Source organism: Callithrix jacchus, chromosome 18 (genome assembly GCF_049354715.1).
Source record: "Callithrix jacchus isolate 240 chromosome 18, calJac240_pri, whole genome shotgun sequence".
NCBI lineage: Eukaryota > Metazoa > Chordata > Mammalia > Primates > Cebidae > Callithrix > Callithrix jacchus.
In genome coordinates this window covers 49,840,731-49,867,795 of record NC_133519.1, presented here as the reverse complement: position 1 = coordinate 49,867,795, position 27,065 = coordinate 49,840,731, and the positions used below count along the sequence as shown (strand labels likewise).

At 36.7% G+C, this 27,065-nt stretch overlaps 1 protein-coding gene across 1 annotated transcript; it reads right to left on the bottom strand.

The window, feature by feature from the left end:
- Window positions 1-1,994: 1,994 nt before the first annotated feature.
- Window positions 1,995-21,226, bottom strand: RGS13 (regulator of G protein signaling 13). The gene is made up of 4 exons (XM_035279351.3): window positions 21,142-21,226; window positions 17,376-17,437; window positions 5,767-5,933; window positions 1,995-4,802 (listed from the first exon to the last, which is right to left on the bottom strand). Exons 1-4 carry the CDS (start codon window positions 21,204-21,206, stop codon window positions 4,614-4,616), a joined length of 483 nt encoding a protein of 160 aa, XP_035135242.1. The 5' UTR covers window positions 21,207-21,226; the 3' UTR covers window positions 1,995-4,613.
- Between the last annotated feature and the right edge of the window lie 5,839 nt (window positions 21,227-27,065).

Here is a 27,065-nt window from a genome sequence, read left to right as displayed (position 1 = left end):
ACTTGCCCATATATTTATCAGTGTGTGTGTGTTTGTGTGTGTGTGTGTGTGTACATATACATACTCATTCACTGATAGAGTGAGATAGGATAATTTGAAATAATGGAATTTTTTTTTTTCTGGCTGATAGTGGCTAGATATCATCAAGTTTAGATATCTAAGACTTCAAGCTGTATTTTTATACTGGTATTTTTAAGATAAAATAAAACTGAGTGGCTCAGATAAAATTGAACTACTGTGGTAACACCTTCCAAGACTAACAACAGTTCACTGTAATCAATTATATACTTTTTAATGAAAATATTCTCTTGTACAGCTAATTCTCTTTCTTGAAAATGAATCCCCCAATATTTATTGTGTGGAATATCACAAATAAAATTTCCCATTTTCTTGATCTTGTGATATTGTTGAGTATTACAAATAAAATTTCCCATTTTCTTAATTTTGTGATATTCTTGAATGGGAAAATTTATTTGTGATATTCAAGAATATCACAAGATCAAGAATACTGGTAGTTTACTTTCAATATGGACAACATGCCTATAATAATCCTTTTGCTTCTTAGTAGGAATACTAGTTAATATTCTTTTTCATATCATAAAGATTTATAAGCATTTCAAATTAGTAATGACATTTCAGTTGAATTTGAGACCCAGGAAACATTTTTCATAGTAGAACTAAATATCTTGAACAAAAATTTTCTACATTTAATTATTTGGAAAAATAATTTTAAATATTTTAGGTATTCTTTTTAATCAAAGGTATAGAATATTTATCCATTTATATAGAACATTTATCCTGTGCTATATGCTGAATAAAGTGAAACAGATGTGAGTTTTTTTCCCTCTAAAAATATTCTGACAAATGCTAAGAATGCTATGATAGTGCTGCGAAAAGCAGTCTTTGTGCAATTGATGGAAGTATTAAATGGAAGTAACTGAACATTTAGAAGCTCAGCTTTAAGAAATCATTTTGAAAAAAAATTTGATAAGCACATTTATTCACATACTAAGTCAACTCAACTTCCTGACTTTGGAAAAGAGGACCAAGAACCCTTGGTTAGAAAAGGAATTACAAGTTGTTAAAAAAAAAATCAAGAAAAAATTGAATATATTTGTTAATAATGAAAACAACCAATATTATCACTGTTTAAAGCCTGCTCTCCCTTCAACCAGCCAATCGTACTGACTAACTTATACATTGTCCCGTTCCTGTTTAGCTTGCATTGTTGAACTCTCCCATATCAACAGTATTTAGTAGAACTGATCTCTGTTTGTGCATTCTATGCATTGGATAGAAGGTTTGCTCAGTTGTTAAAATTCAGACCGTAATAATCTAGTTTTTATATATGTGCTTTCCTGAAATTTTATATGTTTTGCAAAATCCAGGAATTGTATTTTAAAAGTTGGCATTACTACATTACAGAGTAAAGGAGATATAACACCAGGTTTATTAGTTTCTCATTGGTGATAAACTGACTCATTTATTTACTCATTCACTCACTCATTTATCTATTTTTTTGAGTGTGATATGTTCCATGTCCTCTACCTAGCAGTGAGGATATAATGTAAAATAAGATATGGCTCTAGTCTTAAGAAATGTATATTCTTCTGTTACCCTTTGGCCTCCACAGCAGTGAACAGTATTACCCAGTGCTCCAAGAATCTTAATGATAGCTGTTTTCTCCCACCCAGTGTAAATCATGCACTTTCTAATACTTTATACATATTATTGCCAAAGTTTAAATACAGTGAAGTTTAAATACCGTAAAGAATATTAATATTTTATTCTCACAAAACTTCTGCATCTTATAATGATAGGATAGTCTGTGAAGGCTTCTTTCAACAGCTTTATTGATATATCATTGATATGTAAAAATAGTATATATTTAAGATGTAAAAGTTGATGTTTATATATATATGTGTGTATATATACACATATATATACACACATATATACACACACACACATACATGGTGACATGACCATCGCAATCCACTTAATTAACATATCACTCCACATAGTTACCATTTGTGTGTGTACATGTGTGTGTTAAGAAGATTTAAAATCTGTTCTCATAGCAAATTTCAAGTATACAATACGGTATTGTTGACTGTTGTCACCATGCTGTACATTAGATCTCCAGAACTTATTCATCCTGCATTACCAAAACTTTGTACCCCTTGACCAATGTATCTCCATTTCCCCGTCCCTCCAGCCCCTGGCAGCTGCCATCCTACTCTGCTTCCATGAGTCTGACTATTTTAGATTCCACATATAATTCAGATCGTGGTGTCTTTCTGTGTCTTGCTTACTTGGCTTAGAAAATGTCTTCCAGCTCCATCCATATTGGCACAAATGGCAGAATTTCCTTCTTTTTAAGGCTGAATAATAATCCATTGTGTATAACTTTTTCTTTATCCATTCAACTGCTGAAGGACATGTAGTTTGTGTCTAGATCTTGGCTGTTAATAATGCAGCAGTGAACACAGGGGTATAGATATTTTTTTGAGATGTTGTTTTCGTTTTTTTTGGATAAATGCAAGGAAGTGGGATTACTGGATCATATGGTAGTTTAATTTTTTGAGGAACGTCCGTACTGGTTTCTACAATTTTTGAGGGCTTTTCTTGGAGCTAAAACACCAGCTTCAGCAGTGAATGGTGTGGGAAGGGCTAGGTTAAGGGAGCAAGTGGGAGCTCCAGAGATTGTTCCTGATTTATAAACATCTGAACACATGATCTTAGAAGAGTGATTATTGTGGCAAAGTTCTGCTTTGAATATATGTCATAGTATTACATTTACAAAATCAGAGGCAAGGCAAGAGAATATCACACAAAAAACTTTCAGATATTGAACTAAGTAATTTAAAAGTACTTTTCAATGATTCACTAGGAGGAAATTTTTTTTTTTTAAAGTACTAAAGGTAGTCAGGATTTTGAAGCTGGAAAGGAAATAAGGTATTATCTATTTTAATCACCTCATTTTAAAGAAGAGAAAACTGAGAAGCAGGGAAAATAAGAAATTTGTGTAATATTCTATAGTTTACCTAGACCTGAAGAAATTTATATAGCTAATCTGGGAAATCCAGAACTGAAGCCCAATTTTCTTGACAATGAATTTGGTATTCTTTCCATTGTGCCGAATCAAAGTGTATTTAAATTATACCAATGATGCTTCTTTGTTTATTCACTTATTTATTTTTTGCAAGTTTTCTTTTGTTTTGGTTTCAGAGCTGGAAGCAAGATCGTTTAGTGACTTAGGCCTTCCTAGCACCTATGCTATGATTGACTGTGTAGTTACTCACATTGCCCATCTTTTAAAAGTGGAAAGCACTACAGAAAAACACCTGTGATTTCGTGAACTACAGAAGCATCTGACTGACCAAATTTACACTTCTTGGTACCAATGAAATGTAATGACTCATGGAATAAATAATTCAGTGGCAAACCAATTAGTGAATCACTAGAATTACAGAGAAAACTTTCTTTCCCACAAGGGTCAAATGAGTCTATTTTAAGCCACTTTTCACAATCAAGAGAAAACATGCATATTTAAAAATGATTCCAATAGGGAAAAATCATTTTTGAATGTTTTCTTCCTTCAGGACTACAGGACTTGAAATTTCTGATTTGTTCCCTTTTAAGTATAAAATGGAACAGATCAAATTCTACACTCATAAATATTATGATGAGCTTTGGATTATGGATGTTGGATTTGGATTCTATTAATATTTTAAAGTGATAGGATGGTAATAGCCAATGAATGTGTTAAATTGTCTACACTTTCCAGGAAAACAATGGAAAATAAAAAAATATATTCTCACTGTTATTTGTACTAGAAAATATATTTGTTTTGCCTTTGAAAAAAAATCATGTAAGTCTTCAGTTGATATTTGGCTTTATTGATTTCCAATACAACAATGAGTTCACATTGTAAGGAAAAAAATTTCAAAATATAGAAACCACATTTTATATCCTCATAGCAATGTAAATGCAAGCGCAAATGAAGAAATTCATATATTTTTTAAGAGCTTAGAATCATCAGAAATGTTATACATGTAGAAGATATATGTGATAAAGAAGTTTGGTTATGAACATAATAGTAGAAAAATTTTATAGATAAAATGTCTCTCAAGAACATATCTTTTTGATATTTCTCATGATACAATTGATTGTATCGTGAATGGCATTTGTCTATAAATTGAAGTTATTAAGAGTACTCTATAGAACATCTTCATGCTAGAAACACATTTCATTTGACAATTTTTAAAGAACTAATTCATATGACAGTGAATTTTATTAATAAAGGAAATATCCATTAATTTACTACTACCGTAAAAACTTCATAATGTTTATGTAATGAAGAAGGACTCTCCTTTTCATTATATATTAATTGCACTACATAGGTATGCTGTAAATTTTGTTATTCATGTTATACAAATTCTAGATTCCATTGCTTTTGGCATCTGTTTCTTTTTAGGAACTAAAAGTCAACTTATAGTTTGATTTCTGTTCTATTTGTACTATGTTCCTGGTTTTGTGTTTTTCTAAATTAAAAGCTCAAACCCACCACTTTCAATATACTGTTTTCTGTTTAAACTTTTGAGATACAGTCAGGAACTGTTGTTGTTGGACTGCATCGTTTTCAAAAGTTTTTGATACATTTCTGACTTTAGAAATCTGGGATAGGAATCCCTTTCCATATGCATATAGACTATTTTTTGAGCTTCTTCAAAACATGTTTCAGTGGGTTCCTGAATGTTCCTGATGATCGTCTCTCTTGTCGAACTGTCAATGTTAATCTGAAAAGTGAAATTACATGTGCAGCATAAGTAAGCATTGTTGGAAAAAGGCACATATAATAGAAAGACTTAATTTATTTCCTACTCTCCTTTTCAGTGTAATAGGGTAATTTTCTTTATAGTTTTATTGGCATCTAGGAAGATATATAAAAAATAAGGATTGTGCTTTTTAAAAGTAAATATCTACTTCCACATCCAAGAGGAACAAAAAATAAAATTATAAGGCTCAAGATGAGGGAAGTCTCTGAAACCATGACTTGTTCTGGAGGATGTAAGTGGTTTTTTAGTAGCAGTCTATAAACCAGGAAGTTTATAAGACAAGCATCTCATTTTAAAAAAGAGAAGTTGGTGCTATTTTAAAATTTATCTTCCTTTAATAGTCACAAATGTTGATTTAACTGAATATGCTCTGAAATGGGAAGAAAATGAAGAGAATTGGATAAATAGAGGAGAGAGGTGGCTATTTTAATAAACCAAGTATTTTCCAGACAAGAGTTTTGGGGAATGTGTCAATAACATGGGCTTGCCCTGCACGATAGAAATCTCATACACTGTCCTCTCTGTTCCCTTATGGGATTTTTTTAGTTCTCATTGCCCAACAACGCAGGTATTTCCACATATCTCTTCATGGTATGTACAGTTCCTGCTGGCAAGGCCAATGCTTTTGCCACAGACTCCTTTTTTCTTTTAAGTCTCCTAGAAAATAAGATAATTTAATGGGGAAAAGCTTTGACCCAGTAGATCTAATTTTGAATCCAACTTTACCATTTAACGGCTGTGCAACACTGGACAAGTTCTCAGAGTCTCAGGTTTGTTGTCTGTGAAATAAGGTCAGCTATATTGAATTTATGGCATTTTAGGAGATACTGGTTGTAAAGTGCCCGGCACTTATGGATGCTTGACAGATATTAGTGCCCTTGCGGGCATGAACTGATTTCCATTTCTGTCATTGTCAGGTAGTTACCTCTCTAGGAGACTGTGGCTGGATGTAAATCCTATAAAGCTTCTTTGCCATAGAAACTCTGCTCCACCGTGAGGCAATTTTCTTATAGGTTTCACATGCCATCCAGAATTTAATATTCTCATCACTGTGCTCCATTTTTAAATATGCTGCATAGACGGTTGGACCATCTAAAAGTGGAGGAGAAATCAGTTTATTTTCATGGGTCAAACTCACCAAAAAAATCTAAGCAATGCAGTTAAAAAAAAGTCTGATTAAAAACTCACAAATTATTTAACACGTAAATATTTTACATCTATCTCTATATATCAATTTTCATGTCTATCACACATTTAGAGCTAACATTTGAAGCATGTTTTGACAATGCTGATCACTGGTGAGGTCATCCCTTTATTAGGAGTCACTCAGAGCAAAATGCCCACCAGTGTAGATGGGTCTAGGACAGATAGGACAGGAGACATTAGAAGAACCTAGGAAAAGGACTTTAAGCTGCTAAGCTGCTTAGAGGGACAGGGCTCTCATCATTGAAGCTAACATGAAAAATCTAAGACCTCACACGAAATGGTAGGGTAAGAGCAGGGCTTCAAATGTAAACTTCTTGGTCAAGGTTGGGAGAAAAATATCCAAGCCATGTAAGAGTGATACTCTAATCAGTTTGTATACCCTGGAGTGTTTCTCAATGTCCATTCAGAGCAGAACACAGATAGATGAAAACTTTTAACTTCATATTCATGGTTTGTGTTTCAAGCCATATGTAAAGGAGCAGGCAAGGAATAAAAATTCAAAGGGGATGCTAGAAACTATCTCAGAATCTAGTACAGGATAGGGATTATGTGCAGCGTAACCATCAAATGGCACTTGATGCCAGAGGTTCTTATCTCCAGTTCTGAACATAAACGGCCTTTCTGAAGCACCTAGATAAGGATAAACATAGGAGCTTTTCCAATTGAGACACTACTTTATATTTGAAGAAGAGGATTAGGAGAGCTCTCACAAATATGGCATAGTAATTGGAATCTTTGGGAGGACCAAGTATTCTCAAGGTTAAAGATATTAAATTTTGGGGGGACTAGAAAGTCTCTTGGTATATCTGAGGAATTAGACTGCTAAATGAGAAAACAATAATGTAACTTTCAATTGATGTTACTAGAAATGTTTTTGTAGGCATACTGAATAATGACCACTTAGAGATTGTTATCATAGGATATTTCGTTTACCAGAAGCTGTGCATAATTTAGTACAACTTGATGAATTTGGAGATAAGTATTCACTCAAGAAACCATCACTACAATCAATGCCATAAACATATCTATCACCTCCAAAAGCATAGGATTTTTATTAACAGTATCTTGGTCAGTTTCATTTACTGTTATGAGAAATAATAGTGGCCAGATGGAATGGAAATGATGAGTAAGATCATATTTTCCTGGATCTTCATCTAAGAGATCATATCAAGTTTTCTAGCACCAGAAAGCCAGGCTCCTTCATAGCTTGGCTTTGTTAGCAGTGATAAAGGAACAAAGATAACAAAGTATTTTGTCTTCAAGAAGAAGAATGCAAATAGAAGTAGATCTCTTCTAAGGAGGCATTGGAGTTGGGGAAAGCTGAATATGAATATTGTATCCTAGGAATACTCAAAATTGGAGCATGGCATTATTATCATGTGAGCAAATGCAGCCTTCAGGACATTGTGTGGGTGATGGTATAACAAGGACATAACATGACATGAGTTAAGAGGACAGATGAGGTGGAGGCATTATATAAATGTAACATAGAAAATGATATCGATTAGATATTCCTATCCAATGTGTGGGAGGTATATTTTGGATTTCAAACAAGAAGTTTATTTTCACACTGAAGTGACTCTAAGTTGTGTGTTGTCTCACATAGGCACAGAAAGGTGGGAATAGAGAACACTGATGCAGGAATTGGTACTCCTATTAGAGAGATAGCTGAATCATGGGCAAACCAAAAAACAAACAAATGAACAAATAAATCAGAACAAAAGGCTGTTTGTGGCTTAACAAGTAAAGTTGGAAGCCAATATTTAAATAGTTTGTACTTAGCTATGGAACAGAAAAAAATGAGATGCCAGATAAAAATCTATGGATCATGGAATGACAGTCACACAGTCTACTTGGATGGGTTGAGTGGGTGAGTAGGTAGGGTCAGGAAAATGATATGGAGACCAATATTAGATTGCAAGCTAGTATTCTGAATTTGTGTTTATATTAATGTTTAGCCTAATTGTAGAGTAAAATGTGTATAGATTATCATTTTAGAACCAACCGTATCTGTATCTGGTTTCTTTAATTTCCTTCCTAATAGATTGGAAGCAGTATCCTTGCTTCTTTTTGGCTGGCCAAATGGCTCTACAGTTCTTGACATACCAAAGTCTTTTGCTAATGAAACCACATATGCATTGCTTTGTCTGTCTGTCTGTCTGTCTATCTCTTTTTCTGTCTTCACAGTCTATTTCCTTTATCTATCTCTCCACACATAAATACACAGATTATAAATCCAAAGTTGTAGTATTCTATATATACTGCATGAATATATAGTATTCTATATATACTGCTTAGATATATAATATTCTATATATACCATTAAAATATGATATATTTCAGATACTTGATGCGGCAGATTGTAGTATTATTCCTCAGTTATTTCCTGATCTTTGTGTCAGGGTATTATACTTCCATGTCCTGTTTAATATCAGGATTGGTCATTGAACTTGTGTTAGGCAATGAAATACATGCAAAAGTGCCATGGACATGTTCAAGCAGAAGGTTTTAGAACAATCATGTGGTTCAGTTTCCCATGTCTCACAGCCACCAAAAGAAGAGCATATTCTAGAAAAGAGCTGCTCCTTTAGCCTGAAGGTTGGAATGAATGCATGGAATAGAGCTGGAGCTGACCCTAGCTATTGTGTATCATGAAAAAGAAGTGAATCTTTATTACTGTAAATCGCAAGGATTTTATGTCACTTGTTACTGTGTGATAACTAATGAAAGCTGGACTACTTGAACCTGTTTGATATTTCAGATCTAATTCTAGTGTACAGAATGAGTAGACTCATGCGACTGGCATATTTTACAGAATTCTGTCTTTATCAGGCTAATTTTTGTCTCAAAATGCTGCAAGTTCCTCAAGCTAGTGGCTGACAATGCATTTGTGTAAAAGTGCTCTGGGAATCTTAGTTACTACTAAAGTCACAGCTGAATTGCTCAGTTTAGAACTTCTATTGATTCACACAACAAGTGAATTACAAGGTGGAAAAGCCTTTTCTAAATCAGGCAATGTGGGCTGTTCTGAAGTTTTAAATGATACTAATTCCAGAACATTTATGCTCAAGAGATTCTGCTTGAGCAGCATGAATAAGGGATAAACAACAGAATTGCTCATTTAAATTGGGAGGATAAAAGAAATGGTTTATGTCATACATAGTGTATACTTTTTCCTTAAAGAGTGAGAGTGGTGCCTGGGGAAATCTCTAGCCTGTTCTTCTAAAACTATTCACTAAAATTAGTATTTCTGTGACACATAAGGTGACACATGCCAGTGTACTTGATGCAGAAGGGAAACGTGGGCTTTCTCATGGCTGAGTCAGAACAGTAGCCCATCTATTCCAGAATGATATTTTTCTGTAAGACTGCAAGGCTTACATCAGGCAGGAAATCCCAAAGGTGTGCTATGTTGTAGCACCATTAGAAATGCCTCTAAACCAATTTTAAATTCATTTTATTTTCAATTTGTACCACTGGGGATCATGCATTTCATAATTCTACAATAATCTGTGTGGAGTTTTACAGTGAATTTTCAGTTTTATTAAAATTCTCTGTTATGGCTTCTATGCTATTAATAATTTCTGATTTTTCTCCTACCTTATTGTTATTAATAATATTATTAATACTATAAACACAGCTTAAAGAACTGTGGGCCATTTTTAATGCAGAAAACGTCTAGTAAAGCAATAAGCCCTGTTTAACATTTTGGTTTATTTCCTTTCATTCTTTTAATCTTTTTTTCATGACTAATTGCCTACCTAGCTAGAATTCATTCATCTATACAAACACAGGTACACACTGGAATGATCTTATCGGCATTATAATATGAAAGAAATTGTGTATCATTCATATTCTTTCGTAGTTAATAGCACATAGCAAACACTTTCTCCTTTTCACTTTAAATGATCATATAATAGTCTATTGATGGGTGAGGCCATAATATATTTAGCCTCCCAATTATTATTGAAATTTAGATTGTTTCCCCTTTTCTTGGTTATAAGTTATCCTACATTGAATATTTTGGCCTATAAATTTTTGAATATCTATTTTCTTAGAGAAAATAATTGATTTAAAGTAGTAGAATTTTTAGACTGAAGATGTAATGGTTTTTGGAGACTCTTGATACATATTATAAAATTGCTTTCAGAAGGATTTCATTATTTTTCATTCCCAGTGGCAGTGGCAGTGTTGACTTACTCCACCCTCTCCAATCTAACGTGGCGAAATCAGTAACTTGTAATTGTTCAAATATGCATTTTTAAAATATTAATGCTTAAACAGTTTTTCATTTTTACTGACCATTTCTTTTTTCTGTGAATTCGAAATTGTTTGTCTCTTTTTCTTTGCATTGCTAGTATCTCTTTATACACTAAAGACACATCTCTGTTATCTTTATTGTATTACCTTCTGTTCTCCTTTTACATACTATTTTTGTTTATGATTTTTTAGATATATTTGTAAACCATCGAATCTGAAGAAGCCTCGATTCATCTTTCTGATCCTGTTTCAATTTTCTCTGTAATTTTATTAGAGAAAACCCTTTAAAACAAAAATCTAGCCCACAACCCTTCCCCCTCAACAATTCCCATTGCCCCAGTGACAAAGGTCAGCCCTCTTTGCTGTGGTTTCCTTCCATTATCCTCCCATTCACTGAGAACTCTTAGAGGACTAGGACTGCAGCTTACTCATCTTTATGTACCCAGTGCCTCAACACGGCCTGCTACTGAACACACAAATGTCGGTCTGGGCTTTTGGATCCCTCATGTTTCTATGTTTTAAAATGACTCTGTGGCTCTTGAAAAGTGAAGAAGACAGACCCTAATTATTCAACATCTAAGAAGCACTAAAGACCACAGGATTACATCTGATATGCTACTACTTTTTGCTTTTCTGGAAGCAATACCAAAAAGAATGTACTTATGTAACAGTGATATCTATACCAGGCCAGGTCTTTTTTCCCCTTTGCAAAGTGAAGAAGTGCATGAGAAGTTAAAGAAGACAAAAAGTGCTAAGTGGAAAGGGTAGAGGCAAGGCAGTGCAGGTCATGTGAGGGTTGATGAAGGGAACCATGGCAACAGCAGTAGGTAGCAGAGATTGGAATAAGTGATAGTGTAGGAAACTGCCAATCACGCTGAGCAGCAAAGAAGCTTGCACAGATGAAGAAAGCTAAGAGAATGACTCTGCTTTTGGGATCAGGATGTACACAGGGAGCAACAGTAACCATCAGTAACTTCTGCTGCCTGCTTTGCGCCGATGCTGATGAAGTTGCACCAGTCCACACAGATGGATCATGATATGGAGCTCTTCATTGTCTTCGGCAGTATGGCAACCCTACACTAATTAACTGCCATTTCTAAGGTTGTCTGCATGGGATTGTGATAATTTGGAAAGGGTAGAAAATAGTGCATTCAAGGATGATTTTGATCAGAAGACTGAAGCGAACTCTATGATTCAGAGCACTTGCTTATCTGGAATGGCTTAATGTCTGCTCTGTGCGTGTGTTGGGGCAACATGAACAAGCCAGAGAAAAATATACAGCTGTGGTCTTGCATTTGAAATAATAGCTTCAGATTTTAAACAGACACTCAACACTGCCCAGTTATCCAGTGATTCTTCCATGGTATTATGGCTCTCTCAATCTGCAGAAACTGTTTCATACCTTCTCCCTTGTTACATTAAAACATACTAACACATCCTCTTCTCAGCAATCTATGGAGACCTTGCCTCAAACTTCACTGAGAGCACAGATTAATCAGATGGATATTCACTGTCTTCTCTCCAGCAAATAACCAGAGTACTTCCATCTGTATTCCTTTATAACCTCCCTCCTGAGGCAAATTTCCCTGTTTCTTTTCGGGATGGCCAAACAATTTTTTTCTGGTTTCCTCCTACTTTTGCTTTTTCCATCACTTTGCATTCCTCTGTTGTTCTTATAATCATCTCCACTCTCTTCTGTGTCATCAGTTTCTTCCTCATGAATAGTTGCCATCATCATATAAATATATTGCTTATTTCCCAAATATAACTAGTAACAACGACTGGCTCAAACTACTGTTGTTGACCTCATTTTTGCTTTCAGTCACTGCTCTTTTCTCTGCAGACCTCCAGAGCAAAACTTATGTAAATGATTCCCTATCCTATGTCTCACTTCTGTTTCTACCTGTCTCCACTACACCCATGAAACTGCTCTTATTGAGGCACTGTTGACTTTCATATTGCCATGTCTAGAGGTCACTGTTCCTCACCTCACCTGACTTCTCAGCTTGTTGACAATTTGCATCTTCCTTCCTGAAACACTCCCTTCTTTGGCTTCCACGATAATGTGCTATTTTGGTCATTCTTACTTCACTTTTGCTCCTTTTCCATCCACTTCGCTGACCTCTCTGCTTACCTGGACTTGGAAGTGATACACACCTAAATTTCATCTCTGGGTGTGTTTTCCTCTCTTTGAACTCTGCCTCTCAGTGGTCTCATAGCCCTATGGCTTTTGTTAGCATTTACGTGCAAATTCCCCCAGCCTTGTCTTCCTTACCGAGTTCCAATTTTACCTGAATTATTGCAGCAGCCTTCTAGCTAGTCTTTCTACTTTACTTCCTCAGGAGAGAATCAGGGGGATGTTTTAAAAGTACATTTAATCTTGCTACTTTGCAATTTAAGGTTATTCATGTGGCCTGTGGGGCCCTATGCTTCTGTCATGTTGAGCTTCTTTTGATTATGTGAACACGCTGTCCTCACTCATCTCTCAGGGCCTTTTAAATGTGGTTTTCCTCTGCTTGCACCACTCTGCCCACAGACCCCAGCATGGCTGCTTCTCATCATTCAGCTCTTTGCTCAAAGTTTACCCCTTCTGACTGTGCTTCTCTAAGTATCCAGTTGAATTACACTCTTGAGCCTGCCTTTCTTTTTCATATCACCTGGTTTTATTTTCTTCAAAGCACTTCTCACTTTGTAGTTATTTATTCATCTACTTGTTTGCTTGCTTGTCTGTCTCCTCCCTCTAGAGGGAGCACAACAGCTGAGCACATTGACTGCTTGTGCCTCTTTTACCCCAGTGTCTCTGGTGCTGGGAACCTGGGAACCTCTGCCAGACACAAGGCAGGATTGAATGGGTCATCAAAGGCAGTTAGTGGTGGTTTTACTAACTTTCTTGTTATTTATATGAAACATAATGAACTCAAATATCAATGGGCAATCCCTATTCTCAACTTTTGTGATTTAGCTCAATTTTTTCTGACATTATAGATTTTGATTTTTTTTCAGTCCTTGGATTTTAGGTGACTGTAGTTCCCCATGTTATTTCAGATGCATTTTTTTTTTGTATCTTTTCTAGTTCTCCTGTATCTCTACTGATGTTAAGCCTTCAGAAAGCCGCATGATTTTTTTTTTCTGTTTTCATCCTAGAAATGCCTGAAATTTTAGCCATATTTTTGGGTGTAGTGCCATAGTTTGGGTCAATATCATTCAAATAAAAAATCTTAGGTTATTTTATATAGTTTTATGGGAGATGACTAATGGCTCAGACAAACTTTCCTGGCTGGTCTAAAAACGTCTCACTAATTCTGTGCCCATTTGAAAATTAGTTATTTCCTTAAAACTTAGATGTTTGGAAACTTGGAGAAGTTTCTGTAACCCGTATACTTGGGAATTTTCAGGGTGCTTTCTGCCTAATTCATTGTGGAGAGTTTTTAATGATACTGGTTTTCACACTAAACCCTGAGGAATGTTTCACACTACATTTCTTCATTGAAAGGTGTACCTATTTATCTTTATTGTGCTTACTTCTTCTAAACCATCTTTCTGTCTTTAAAATACTGCTGATCAGGCCCCGTATGCAGCCTTAAATGAAACTTTTTGTCAAAGGCTACCATTTCTAACAAGTATGTATTTGTTTTGTCTTTGGAATTCCATTCATGGTGTTACTAGGTGTTGCTTTAATCACTATTTTCTACTTTACCTTAATGTGCCAAAAATGATAGCCTTCTTTGTTTTCTTCTAGGGGACTTTCTGTTTTCAAAAAAAAGTCTTTTTGTGTGTGTGTGTTATTTTTATGAGCATGTGGAATATTTTTCCTAAGCACACTGCCAGATGCCTAAAGAGTACTTAATACATATTTATTGAATGATTATTAAGCAAAGGCACACATACTCTTTTAAAAAAAATCTTTGACATTTAAAAAATCATTTGTGAATAATGTATCCTTAAATAGCACATATTGAATGTGTCTAAGTTGCTGACATTCTTAATTTCTAACTAACTTTTGGATTGTTCTCAAACTGATGGTTTTCTTGGATCCCGCTTTCCCACCAAGATGTTGAATTTAATTATATCTTGATGACTATGACTTAAAGGCTCCCCAACAAACATCTCTAAACCAATTCCTGTTCACCTATTGAGACCCAGGCTGATTTATTTCTTTTTCATGTGTATTTCTTAGCTACATATTCTTAGAAATAATGTTTTAACCTATGTGAAAATATGCATCTGCATATCTCAGCTAAAGAATGTATTTTACTAATGTCCTTGGTTAAGGTAAACACATTTTTATTCCCTGGCACATTTAATATTCGTATTCTTAGATTTATCTTACTGGCTGGATAATCCATAGAATGGTTTGGTTTATCGCTTAACTATGTGATTATTGAATTTTTACATAAACTTCATAGTAATATGATTTCTGGAAAGGCTCTTACCCTGTTTTTGCTGGCTTTTATAAAGGGCAGTGTGGGGGCCGGGCACGGTGGCTCAAGCCTGTAATCCCAGCACTTTGGGAGGCCGAGGCGGGTGGATCATGAGGTCAACAGATCGAGACCATCCTGGTCAACATGGTGAAAACCCGTCTCTACTAAAAATACAAAAAATTAGCTGGGCATGGTGGCGCGTGCCTGTAATCCCAGCTACTCAGAAGGCTGAGGCAGGAGAATTGCCTGAACCCAGGAGGTGGAGGTTGCCGTGAGCCGAGATCGCGCCATTGCACTCCAGCCTGGGTAACAAGAGCGAAACTCCGTCTCAAAAAAATAAAATAAAATAAAGGGCAGTGTGATGTTTTCCTATTCTCATCTTTGCTAGAGCCTTTGTCCATTCTCATGACACTAGATTGTCATGAGAATTGCTGATTCTAGCAAGGCAGATGACCACTTGAAATCCTTGCCAAATAATTAAGCCTATTCATTTTGTTTATGAGGCTTCTCGAATTGGCACAGAAGCTTATATAATATGGCTTGGTGTTTTGATCTTTTCTCACTAATTTTTTTTTGTATTTATTCATTGAGCATTTATTACATGCTCATTAGCTACAAAGCACATTTTTAGTTTCTCAGGGATTTGAAAGGTAAATGAGAGGCAAGCTGTGCTCTCAAGGAATTGACAGTCTAATGAGAAAGCTACTATATAAAAACCCAGTACACGAAGTAGCTACAATTAAAAGCAGAATAAATGTTAATATAAAATAGGCAAGCTGTGCTCTCAAGGAATTGACAGTCTAATGAGAAAGCTACTATATAAAAAACCTAGTACACAAAGTAGCTATAATTAAAAGCAGAATACATGTTAATACTAACAAAATAGGAGACAAAGGAAAAATTTCAAAGCAGTTTCCTGGAGAAAATGGCACTTGAATTTGACTTTCAAAGATGAACAGAGTTAAGTAGAGATGAAAAAGACTTTGAACAAAAGCCTGGACCAGAAGAATCATAGATGTACAAGTAGAAAATGAAGTGACAGTCACATTGGTGGAGGGCATGTTATGTGAAGGGGCATAGCTAGAGATAAGTCTTAGAAAATGTTTTGGGTGAGAGCATAGAGAGGACTGCATACCATGATTTTGGACTTGTTGGTAGGCAGCAGAGAGAAAAGAATGCCATTCAAAGACATGTACTTTATTAATATTAAAAGAAACTACCAATTACTGTGTGCCTAATCTATATTCGGCATTAAGCTAGATGTTTTGCATCTCACCTGCACAGTAAAGCTGAAAGGATAAGTGATATCACTCCCATTTTGCAGATGAAGAGTATGAAACTCCAAGAAAGAGATCAATCTAGCAAGGTTGCAAAATGTGGATTACAAAGGATTGAGACAAAAATTTACAATATAGTTAACTGAATATACACTTTTGTCTCTTCATCCCATTTCAATGTTCTAAAATTGACCCAGAAAATGATTGTTTTAAATTCCCATTCATGCTGGCAAATTGGATTATAAACTATGATAAGTGAAAGGCATTGGCGATTGCATCGAAGAAAGAAACTATGGCCCCAAATGCCGAGCCTGTAGAGGTGGACCCAGCCCTAGGGGTGGGGCTGAAGTAAATTGATTAATGTGTTTCAGTAAGAGTAGCCAAGGATCTACACCTCTTGCCATTGCTCTCTGGACTGGACAGTGACGACTGAGTCCATAGCAAAAAGGGTCTTGAGTCAGAAAGAGAAGATAGTGAGCATGGCAACCCCCAAGGAGGAACAGAAGGTGCCTTGCCCAGAAGAGCCACCGGTACACCCACAGAGTTAAAGCACAGCTAACTCTCCTTCATAGTCTATAGTTCTAAACAGATGAAATATTCACAGAGAGGCTAACATGGGATCTTAAATAAAAATTAACAACATTGAAGGGAACCCACTCCATTTAAAAAAATCACCAAATTCAACAGGAGAATTTTCTGTGACTACACCCTACATTTTTTTCTGTACCTATCTTCTGGTTTTATCATTTTCTACAACCTGCCAGTATTACTGACCCCAAACGCGATTGACTGTTCTCTTGAATGCACCTCCTCCTTTATTTTTACTGCATGAGCCCCGTCTTTATCTCTCTCACATCTATTGCTGGTATCTCTAATTTATACCACGTGAATGTTGATATTTACCTACAGCTATATTCAGACCCATGTATAGTTTCACTTAAATCAAACACTGGAAAAGTTGTAACAAAGTTTGGGCAGGAGTTTTAGAACATCTAGACTCAAACTTACTCTTACTTTGGAAGGCAGGAAGACCAGCTAGTTATGTTTTTGTGTTTAATACTAACTTTAGAAGACTATGGTATGTGTTACTATTTAAGCATATTTTCCAAGGGATTTTGAGCATATACTTGTGAAGAATAAATATTCACAGTGACTAATCTTGTTTTAATTAACACCAGAGAAAATAATAGTGGTTGACACAACAGACTATTTTCAGGTTTCTTTTTTTAACTGTGTCAGTTGCCAGTTAGAAGGCTGTGAGAAGAACAGCATACATTCATCATCTGGCACCCCCACCTTCACCTCGAAGAACAAAGAACAAAGAACGAAACTCGCTAGTTATTCAAAGATGACATATGCACAATACTCACATTTTGTAGCCATTAAAGTTTCAAAAGACTGGGCCCACTGTAACACTTCGTCCAAAGTAAGCCTTTGAAAAGAAACAAAAAGCCCTGTTTGGGCTAAATATTCTCAAGGTTTTTGTTGAACTAAATAACATTATATTATCTTGAAAATGACACCAAAATACATTCACATTCCATTCGCGTATGGTTTTGGTTGGAAAGTTATCTTCCTATGATATTTTATATGTCATCTTTCCTATTTAAATTGTTTAAATTATAAAAATTATGAAAATAGTATAGACTTGAAAATATAGTTGAATAACTATTATACAGAACCATAGTCCTATAATCTCCCTATTAACAAATTACCACTATTAGTATTTTGGTGTGGTTTTTAAGTCTTTTTTATGTTTGTATTTGTATATTTGTTATGTTTGTATTTGTGTGTTTTTAATCAAGACGTAATCACACTCTTTGATGTGTGTATGTATACTTTGTGTGTGTATACTCTCACTTAGCAATTTATGTCATCACAATTGTCTTAATCATTTATAGTGTTGTAATTTATAATTACAAATATATAATCATTGATAGTCATATTGCTTATGGTGATGGTGAAATATGCTAGAAGGGGGCATTCCATAGTTCACGTAATTGTTCTCAAACAGCATATTGATTTTCTCTCGTTTTTCACCATTAAAACTCAAATGTAGCCCAGCTGTGTTTAAGGTTTGCCATGGCCACATGGTTAGAGTAATTCAAGGACAATAGCAGAAGTAGAATCAAAGTTGGTTAAAAGAGGCACATTTTTAAGGTTTTTGGTACAAATTGCCAAATTGCTTTTTAAAAGGTTATGTGCTGTTTACTATTGCAACCAGCCAAGTATTTACCTATTTATCTATTAGAATCTTAGAGTTAATCCACAAAACCTATTTGCATGCACTCACATAATATAATTAGTAACCGTAAAGCTAGTATTTTCTCAGTCTCTTATTTTCTAGAATTATTTTTCTATCGGTTTTAATTTTTATCAAGGTGTATTATGTCAAGTTACATTTGACCTAAACAGTATAAATGAAGCCATTTACCATTTAGAAAATAGTTGTGAAAGATTCTGGAATTCTGTTCATTTTGGTGAGCTTCATGAGGTGAACTGGCGAAAGACTGTATTCTCAAATACATATAACTTTATACACCATGAAATACTACGCAGCCATAAAAAGGAACAAGATCATGTCCTTTGCAGGGACATAGCTGGAGCTGGAAGCCTGTACCCTCAAGAAACTAATGCAGAGACAGAAAACCAAATGCTGCCTGATCTCACTTATAAGTGGGAGCTGAATGCTGAGAACATATGGACGCACAGGGGAGAACAATACACACTGGAGCCTGTTGTAGGGTGAGGTGTGGGAGGAGGGAGAGCATCAGGAATAATTGATGCTGGCCTATGGCTATCCGGGTGCCTTTATTAGAATTACTTGAAACACCCTTTCTCCTGATACAGGTCCTCCTTTGTGTTCCCTCCATTCTTCTGGGCAGATGGGCAGTGGATACCACGCAGAGATGAAGGCATTTTAAGACACCATGGTGGATGCTGGGCTTAATAACCTAGGTAATGGGATGATCTGTGCAGCAAACCATCATGGCGTGCATTGACCTATGTAGCAAACCTACACATCTGCACATGTACTCCTGAACTTAAAAGTTGGAAAAAAAAAAGAAATAGCCAAAATGTTTATTGCCATTCAATTTATGGTGCATTCTTAATTGTCCTACTTTCAACACTAGATAATTAAAGATGGCTGTAGGTAGAGGCAGGCACTGTCCATTGGCTATACCTGTTATAGTCAGCCTAAAAATGAGTGCTTCAGGAACAGCCATTAGCATTGGCACGCTGCTAACACAGTGAAAGAGGATTAGTTAAAGCGATTAAAAGTATCCTAGAACATGGAAAAATATTGGCAGTCTTTAAAAGGTCAAGTATCTTTTATTTTCCAAAAAGTCAGATGAATCCTGCCAGTTTTGGATGGACTGCTTGTATCACTATGGAGGCTTAGCAGTGTACTGTGTTAAGATTGCTTTCAAAAAACATTTCCATGAAATGATATGTGAGTCATTGTTCTTTTGTTAGAACTTTAGAAAAAGTAACCTAAAGTAACCTTTCAATCTAGTGAAATGGAAAGAGCTAGGCAATGTTTATTTGCATGCCTGTTCGTTCTAATCATTCCTATTATACAGAGAAGAATAAAATCTACAACATGAGTGAAGAGTCATCAATGTGTTGGGTTAGCTTAAAATTAAGTGTCGATAATTGTTCGTAAGAGAATTATTCTGTCTCTAAGACTCATGAGATTTATGGGGAGAGATTATTGGAGTAATTATGGTTGGGAGTAAAGATGGGAAATAGAATTACGTTTTTAACTGAACCCCATTTTTGCTTATAGTTTTTTTCTGAGGATCTCACAAGTTTAGTGCTGGCCTATGGCTATCCAGGTGCCTTTATTAGAATTATTTGAAATGTTTTTTTACCTGATAGAAGTTCTCCTTTGTGTTCCCTCCATTCTTCTGGGCAGATGGGCAGTGGATACCACATAGATATGAAAGCACTTTAAGACACCATGATGTTGCAGAGAAAGGAATGAAGAAGGTTTGGAGGCTCTGAGACTCCCAGGTTCTAATACCAGTGCTGTACTTAGTTGTTCTTGGTCTTACTTAAAATCTCCAAACCCCAATTTTATTGTCTATAAAATGGGGGATAATATAGTCTCTCTCACAGTGTTATCATGAAAATTAAATTAGTTTGTGAATGCCAAGCACCTATTAAATAACTTTTATCTGTTAAATAACTGAATCTGGCAGCTTACCATTAATATGATTTTTGTTTTTTTGGTCTTCCCCGTTTCTCACACTGAGTCTATAAGGCAGATAGAAGAAATGCAAGCTCTGACATCATTAGAAGAAAGAAGAGCTGTCCCTGAATTTGCGGGTTATATCTTTGTCCTTGGATGTACCTGTGTAGTGCAGTAGCCTTCACTGGTCATTTAAAATGCTGAGCTTTGGGTCTTACTATGTCCCCTGCCCACCATGGCAGCGTCCTTCTCCTTCTCCCTGCCACACAGTAGCTTGTAAGCCTTTTTGGACATTTTGGTACTTTAGTTAAAGCATGCCAGGGCTCTGACCATACAGAAAGGTGTGGCCAGAACTGAGGGCTGCACATGGCTTTGGTTAGGCACTCATGGTTAGTCTAACAGGGTTTCTCAACTCTGGGATTCGTTGAGGTGAGCAAGTCCCAAGCAATGGTCTGTTCCTTTTCTCAGGCATTATTCTTTTCACTGTTCCCATCCAAATGGCTGCATTTTGAGTTATGGCAAAGTATGGAGGAAGAGACTTGGTAGTTTAGTAAACATTTGATTCCTCTTTCAGTCTTACCTTCTTTGTCTAGGGATGAAGCTTTCTGGCACTTCGTATGTGGAGGGTTGGAACCAAGAAAATATTTTGGACTGAAGAATCTCATTTTAACACAAACAGTATTCTTTGTTTTTTTAAAAAGAACAGAGACTATTCATAATAGATTCTAAAGCATTTAACCTGCTGGATTCTCAAGTGTAAAACACAAATAATGAAAACAGAATCTTAGCAACACATGACTGCTCTTCTGCTGAAGTGACTCATGTAAATGCAAATTTTACTTTCTGAACGAAATATGTTATAATAGTTTCATAAATATATACCTATTTATCATCTGATAAATATGCTTCACAATCACCATAGAAACTTAAATGCTACTTACTTTGAAGGGGGCCTCTTAGATTCGTCTCTGCGCATCTTACAGAGCCAGCAAATATGCCTGCTCATTTTCCTAAGGAAATATAGTACATATCTGTATAATTTAGTCATTTAAAATAAGTATATGTTAGAGTCAGTTTTTAAGGAATATACAGTATATAAATAATTAAAAAAATAAGGGTGGGTTCTTGAAGCTAATGGAATACAATCAGTGGGAGAGTAGAGAGGAAAATAAAATGAGTCATTTCTCATAAATATTTTGTAAAAATATAGGTGCTTAGATTTGTAAATGACTTTACTTATCTGGCATAGCTATTTATCAAACAATTAGGTTTAAAAGACACCAGTCTTTGAAAAAGATCTTTTCTTTTAGAGGCTGTTAATAATGAATTCACCAACTCCCAAGGCTTTTCTTTTGGGACAATTCTTATTTTTATTTTTTTGAGACAGGGTCTCACACTGTCACCCAGGTTGGAGTGCAGTGGCGTGATCATGGCTCACTGCAGTCTTCACCTCCCTGGTCTTAGGTGATCCTCCCACCTCAGCCTCCTGAGTAGCTGGAACTACAGGCAGGCGCCACCATGTCTAGCTAATTTGTGTGTTTTTTGGTAGAGAAGGGGTTTCACCACATTGCCCAGGTTGGTCTTGAACTCCTGGGCCCAGGCAACCTGCCTACTTCAGCTTCTTGAACTGCTGGGATTACAGGCATGAGCCACTGTGCCCAGCCACAATTCTTATTTTTAGAAAGCTCTCTCAATATATTAAAAAAGAATTAGGCCAGGCGCGGTGGCTCACTCCTGTAATCCCAGCACTTTGGGAGGCCGAGGCGGGTGGATCACGAGGTCAAGAGATCAAGACAATCCTGGTCAACATGGTGAAACCCCGTCTCTACTAAAAATACAAAAAATTAGCTGGGCATGGTGGCGCGTGCCTGTAATCCAGCTACTCAGGAGGCTGAGGCAGGAGAATTGCCTGAACCCAGGAGGCGGAGGTTGTGGTGAGCCGAGATCACGCCATTGCACTCCAGCCTGGGTAATAAGAGCGAAACTCCGTCTCAAAAAAAAAAAAAAAAAAAAAAAAAATTAGCCTCATTATAACTGGACAAGTAAAATAGTGTAAACAGTGAAACAAAAAAGTGCCTTCTGAATGAGTTCTAAGAATGGTGTTGCTTACGTGGTTTTATCTACTCTGAGCTCAGGGACTTTGACTTTAAAATCCAGTTAGAGTTTATTCATCCCAGACACGTTTACATAACAATACATGTTGTAGAAGGTTTTTAACTCAGGACTTCCGGAAAACAACTCACACATTTGTTAAGAGTTATTAAATCCACATTTTAAAGCTGGAAATGGTTTGCACACACATATATAATGAATTATTAAGGATAAAAAATTATTCTTAATAAATAATTAAGGATAATTATTAAGGATATATGAATTTTTATATCAGTCTTTATGGTTCATTCAAAACGTCTGTTGAGTACTTGTTATCTGCCAAGTTCTGGCTGCCTGTGATCAGTATACATCTTGTCTCTCTTCTTCCTGTCTTCACTGACAAGCAATTAAAATACAAGTTGTGAGCTAGGGATAGTGGTTGATGTCTGTAATACCAGCACTTTGGGAGGCGAAGAGGGAGGATTACTTGAGCCCAGGAGTTCTAGAAGAGCCTGGGCAACATGGTGAAATTCTGTCTCAAAAAAATAAAAAACATTAGCTAGTTATGTTGACTGGTGCCTGTAGTCCCAGCTGCTTGTGAGGCTGTGGTGGGAGAATTACTTGAGCCCAGGAGATGGAGGCTATAGGAAGCTGTGATTGTACCACTATGCTGTATTCTGGGCGACAGAGTGCGACCCTGTCTCAAAAACAAAAATCCCCAAAAATGTGATGGGAACTTGGATACAGGAAGTGCAGGGGTCGCGAATACACACAGGAAGAGAACCTAACGAGGCTTGAGGGGTTAGTGAAGGCAGCCCAGTCAAGCAATATCTGAGCTTTACCAGCAGGTTACGCAAGAGTATGCTGAGGGAAGGAGGGGCAATTTAAGAAAACAATCGGGGCAATGAGTCATGTCCCACTGAGGACATGAAAGGAATTTAGGTTGAGCACTGTGGCTCAGGCCTGTAATCCCAACAATTTGCAAGGCTGAGAGGCAGGAGGATCTCTTGAGCCCAGGAGTTTGAGACCAGCCTGGGCAGCATAGAGAGACCCTGTCTCTACAAAACAAACAAACACACAAAAAAATTAGCTGGGCATGGTGGTGTGTACTTGTAGTCCCAGCTACTCAGGAGGCTGAGGTGGGAGGATCACTTGAGCTCGGGGTTGAGGCTGCAGTGTGCCGTAATCATACCATTGCACTCCAGCCTGGGTGACAGAGCTGTCTCAAAAAAAGGAAAAAGGAATTATATTGCCCTGAATTTACAGTGTGGCAGACAGAATGAGAGACAGAGCTGAGAGGCTTAGAGAGTTATGATTGAACCAGTAACCACGTTTTAAAATGATAATTGCAGCAAGAAAGTGGTGGGAGAACTTGTAATGCTAGGCAGAGGCTGAGCATGTTAAGCCATCCAGGCCATGGATTTCACAGTAAGGAGCTGGGAAATCATTGCAGGATTTAAAACTCAGAATAGACATTATAAGATTGAAAGGGGTTTGTGAGTAGAATGAATTGCTTTGTGGCAAGAGTGGCACCAGGGAGACCAGTTGGGGGTGACTGCAGGAGTTCAGGTGAGGAACGGCTAGGAAGATGGCAGTGGAGATGAAGGGAAGGAGAGACGTTTTAGACATTTTGGAGGAGGAACTATTAGAATTTGTTGACCCATTGGATATGGAAGGTGAGACAGAAAGAGAAGAAATTGAGGTGAGAGATTTGGCTTCAAGATTAAGGTGGGCTATTTTCATAAAACTCATAAGAGGAGCCAAAAAAAAGGTGAACTATGAAAAGCAGACAGCCCAATATGAGTTCATGAACACAAACATTTAAGAGAAAGACTGTGAAAAAGAAGTTTGTGTCAGAATAACACAGTATCACTGAAACCAAGAAATGAGTTTATTGAAAAGGAAAGAGTGGCCAGTTGAGTGTTAAAAGCTGGGAAGAGCTTAACAGAGCAAAGGATCAAAAAAAGTCACACTTGTTCACAGGATGATTGTTAATGACCTTGCTGAGAGTGGTTTCAGTAGAGCAGGGAGGACAGAAAGAAGAAGAAAGAAAACAAGAGAAAATGAAGCCCAGGACAAATGAAGGCTGTAATTTTTCAGTTTGCCCGCCCTCCCTCTCCCCCTTCCTCCATGCTTTCTTCTTCTACTTCCTCCCTCGCTTTCCCCTTCTCTCTCTCTCTGTCTTTCTCTCTCTCTCTCTCTCTCTCGCCTCCCTCCCTCCGCCACTTCCTCCCTCCTCCTCCCTCCCTTCTTCCTCCCTCTTCCCTCCCTCCCTCCCTCCCTCTGTCCCTCCCTCCCTCCCTTCCTTCCTTCCTTCCTTCTTTGCTTTTCTTCCTTTCTCTCTCTTTCTTTCTTAAAAGATGTTGATAGATACAATAATGATAGAGAGGCAAGACTCTTGTCATTGGATCATTCTGGCCTGCATATGTCTCTAGGAGGCACTGTTACAATAGTCGTTAAAATGTGAGTGACATACTCTAAAGTTGGCAAAAGGTAACCATAGACAGAGGTTGAAAACACAAAGAAGGAGAATCAATAGAATTTCAGGTTCCTGAAGAAGAAGGAGGAGCTACAATTCAGAATGTGGGAGTTGAGACACTGGAGAAGTGGAAATATAGGAAATAGTTACTATTTCCTTGTAACTAGTGAAAGTATAGGTGTAGATTCAAGTTCATTTGCAGGTTTGGAGATAATAGCATATGGGAAATGTAGTCTGATGGACTTCATTTTCTATGTGGGTCTCTACTATAATTGAGGAGGACCAAGACACAAGAAAGTTATGTGTATCTATAGGAAGGAACAAAATGGAAGGGGAATAGGTGAATTCATATCAGGACTCTTCCAATTGCAAATATAGATTAACATTACCTAGGCAAAAGGGAGAGTTTATTAAAGGGATATATTTGTGTGTGTAGCTAGGTTCTAGATGATCTTACATATGAGACTAAAGATGTTAGATTATTTTGTTAGTAGAAGTAATCCACTGAGGTCTTTAAATAGCAGAGTGATGAAAATAAAAACCTTTTTCTAGAAAGATAACTCTGCCTGAAAATGATTAACACTGAAATGTTACATTGACTGGCTGTCAATAGCTAGTCCAATGTGTAATTGGACCTTGAACTACATTTGTTCAAATTTCAAGCTACATTAGTTCAAGTTTCAAGATTCCTCATCTCTGTGATCACCCATATAATCTGGTTACACAATGGCTTGCAGCTTATCTTCTAAGTAAAAGGATGGGAAAAATGTACTTCCTTCATATGTCTTCTCTGTAAGTATAATTAGTCACCCCTGTCTTCTGCTGACACTTGACCTCTTCCTTACCCTCTATTTCTAACAATAGCTTTTGTCTCCTACTGCCTTCTCACTTGATCTATTGGAGCTATGTGTACACATTTTCAGACCTTGTTTGTGTGGTGATTCCTGTAACTCAAATGTATGTCTATTAATAGGTCATCATACTTTCGTTTATAAATTTAATGAAATTGGCAAAAGCAGAATGGTCTTCGTATGCAGCACTCGCTAAGGTCAGAAGTACAGTGAAGGTAAAGTAGTTTCTGGATGATGCACTAGAGCTTAGGGGGTTCCCACAGCTCCTGTGAGTTGACAGAGTATATTCAAATCATTCTGGAGTTTGAAGCCAGACAGACATGTGCTTGAGGCCAGGCTCTTATTAGCTGTGTGACCTCGGGCATATTAATTAAACCTCAGATTCTCATTTTGGAGGAGGAACTCATTTCCTTTTCCTTTTCTCTAAAATAGAACTGTAAAGATTAGAAAAATTGCATGTATGCAAAAATTTTCTGTTTCTTTCTATTTGATTTTCCTTCAGCTGCTGGCGTAATGTCACGCAGGAAATAGTTCCTGAGTTCTTTTGTATGTACCAGGAGATACATATTCTGTTAGACTGCATTTTTTCCTCTTTTTAAATTTCATCTCAGATCTCGCAAGTTTTCCCCATTAACTTTATTCGTTTTTCAACATGTCAACATATAATCTGCAAATCCTCCTCCTCTGAATTTTTGTTGTTCCCATGTTTCTATATTTCTGTTGTTCACACATTATTTCAGTGGCTGAGTCCCAGCTTTAGAATTAGTTGGATCAACAACAGTGATTCACAGACATCTGGGTGTGTGAATGTATCACACTGATGGGTTGGGGCTGCCAGAGAGCCCAGGGATGCTTGGGTGTTACAGAAGAAAGGGACCAGAGGACAGCCCAGCCACAGCTTCCCTTTAAATCTAGCCACTTAGGTTGTTCTTTCTATGGAGATGCCTGGTCCAAAAGGAGAGAGATGGCTGAGATCCACCCAGACTCCCCTTGCCAAGTGTGGAGCCAAGTGGGGCTTCCTCCATGTGGTGAAAAGGCTACTTTTTAATAATTCCGGTCAAGACTCTGTGTAGACTGATAGCAGCCCTGTGCTCAGCTACATGACTGATTCAGTGGGAGTTCCTTGGTTAAAGCCACTTATTAGGTGACATTGAAAAAGAAGTAATACATATATAATGTTATTTATGTTTCTGACTTATCTACTGCTACTAGACTATAAGTTCCCTAAATTGAATATGATTTGATAATTACATATAAGCAGTTATTTATATGTTGGTTAGCATTCTAAGTCAAACATTTGCAAATTTAGTAAATTCTAAGTCAAACATTTGCAAATTTAGTAAATTATGGAATACAAATAGATATGTCATAAAAGCATCAATGATTAAATTGCAAAAAATATTTAGTGACAGAATTGGGCACGAGATGTGTCATGCATAGAACA

Bases quoted from the DNA above. Each gene is read 5' to 3' on its own strand.
- RGS13 (XM_035279351.3), bottom strand. From the start codon at position 21,206: ATGAGCAGGCATATTTGCTGGCTCTGTAAGATGCGCAGAGACGAATCT. The intron at 17,438-21,141 runs GTAAGTAGCATT...TTCTTTTCAAAG, and splicing joins TCTAAGAGGCCCCCTTCAAA to GCTTACTTTGGACGAAGTGT. The intron at 5,934-17,375 runs GTGAGTATTGTG...CTCCACTTTTAG, and splicing joins AACTTTAATGGCTACAAAAT to ATGGTCCAACCGTCTATGCA.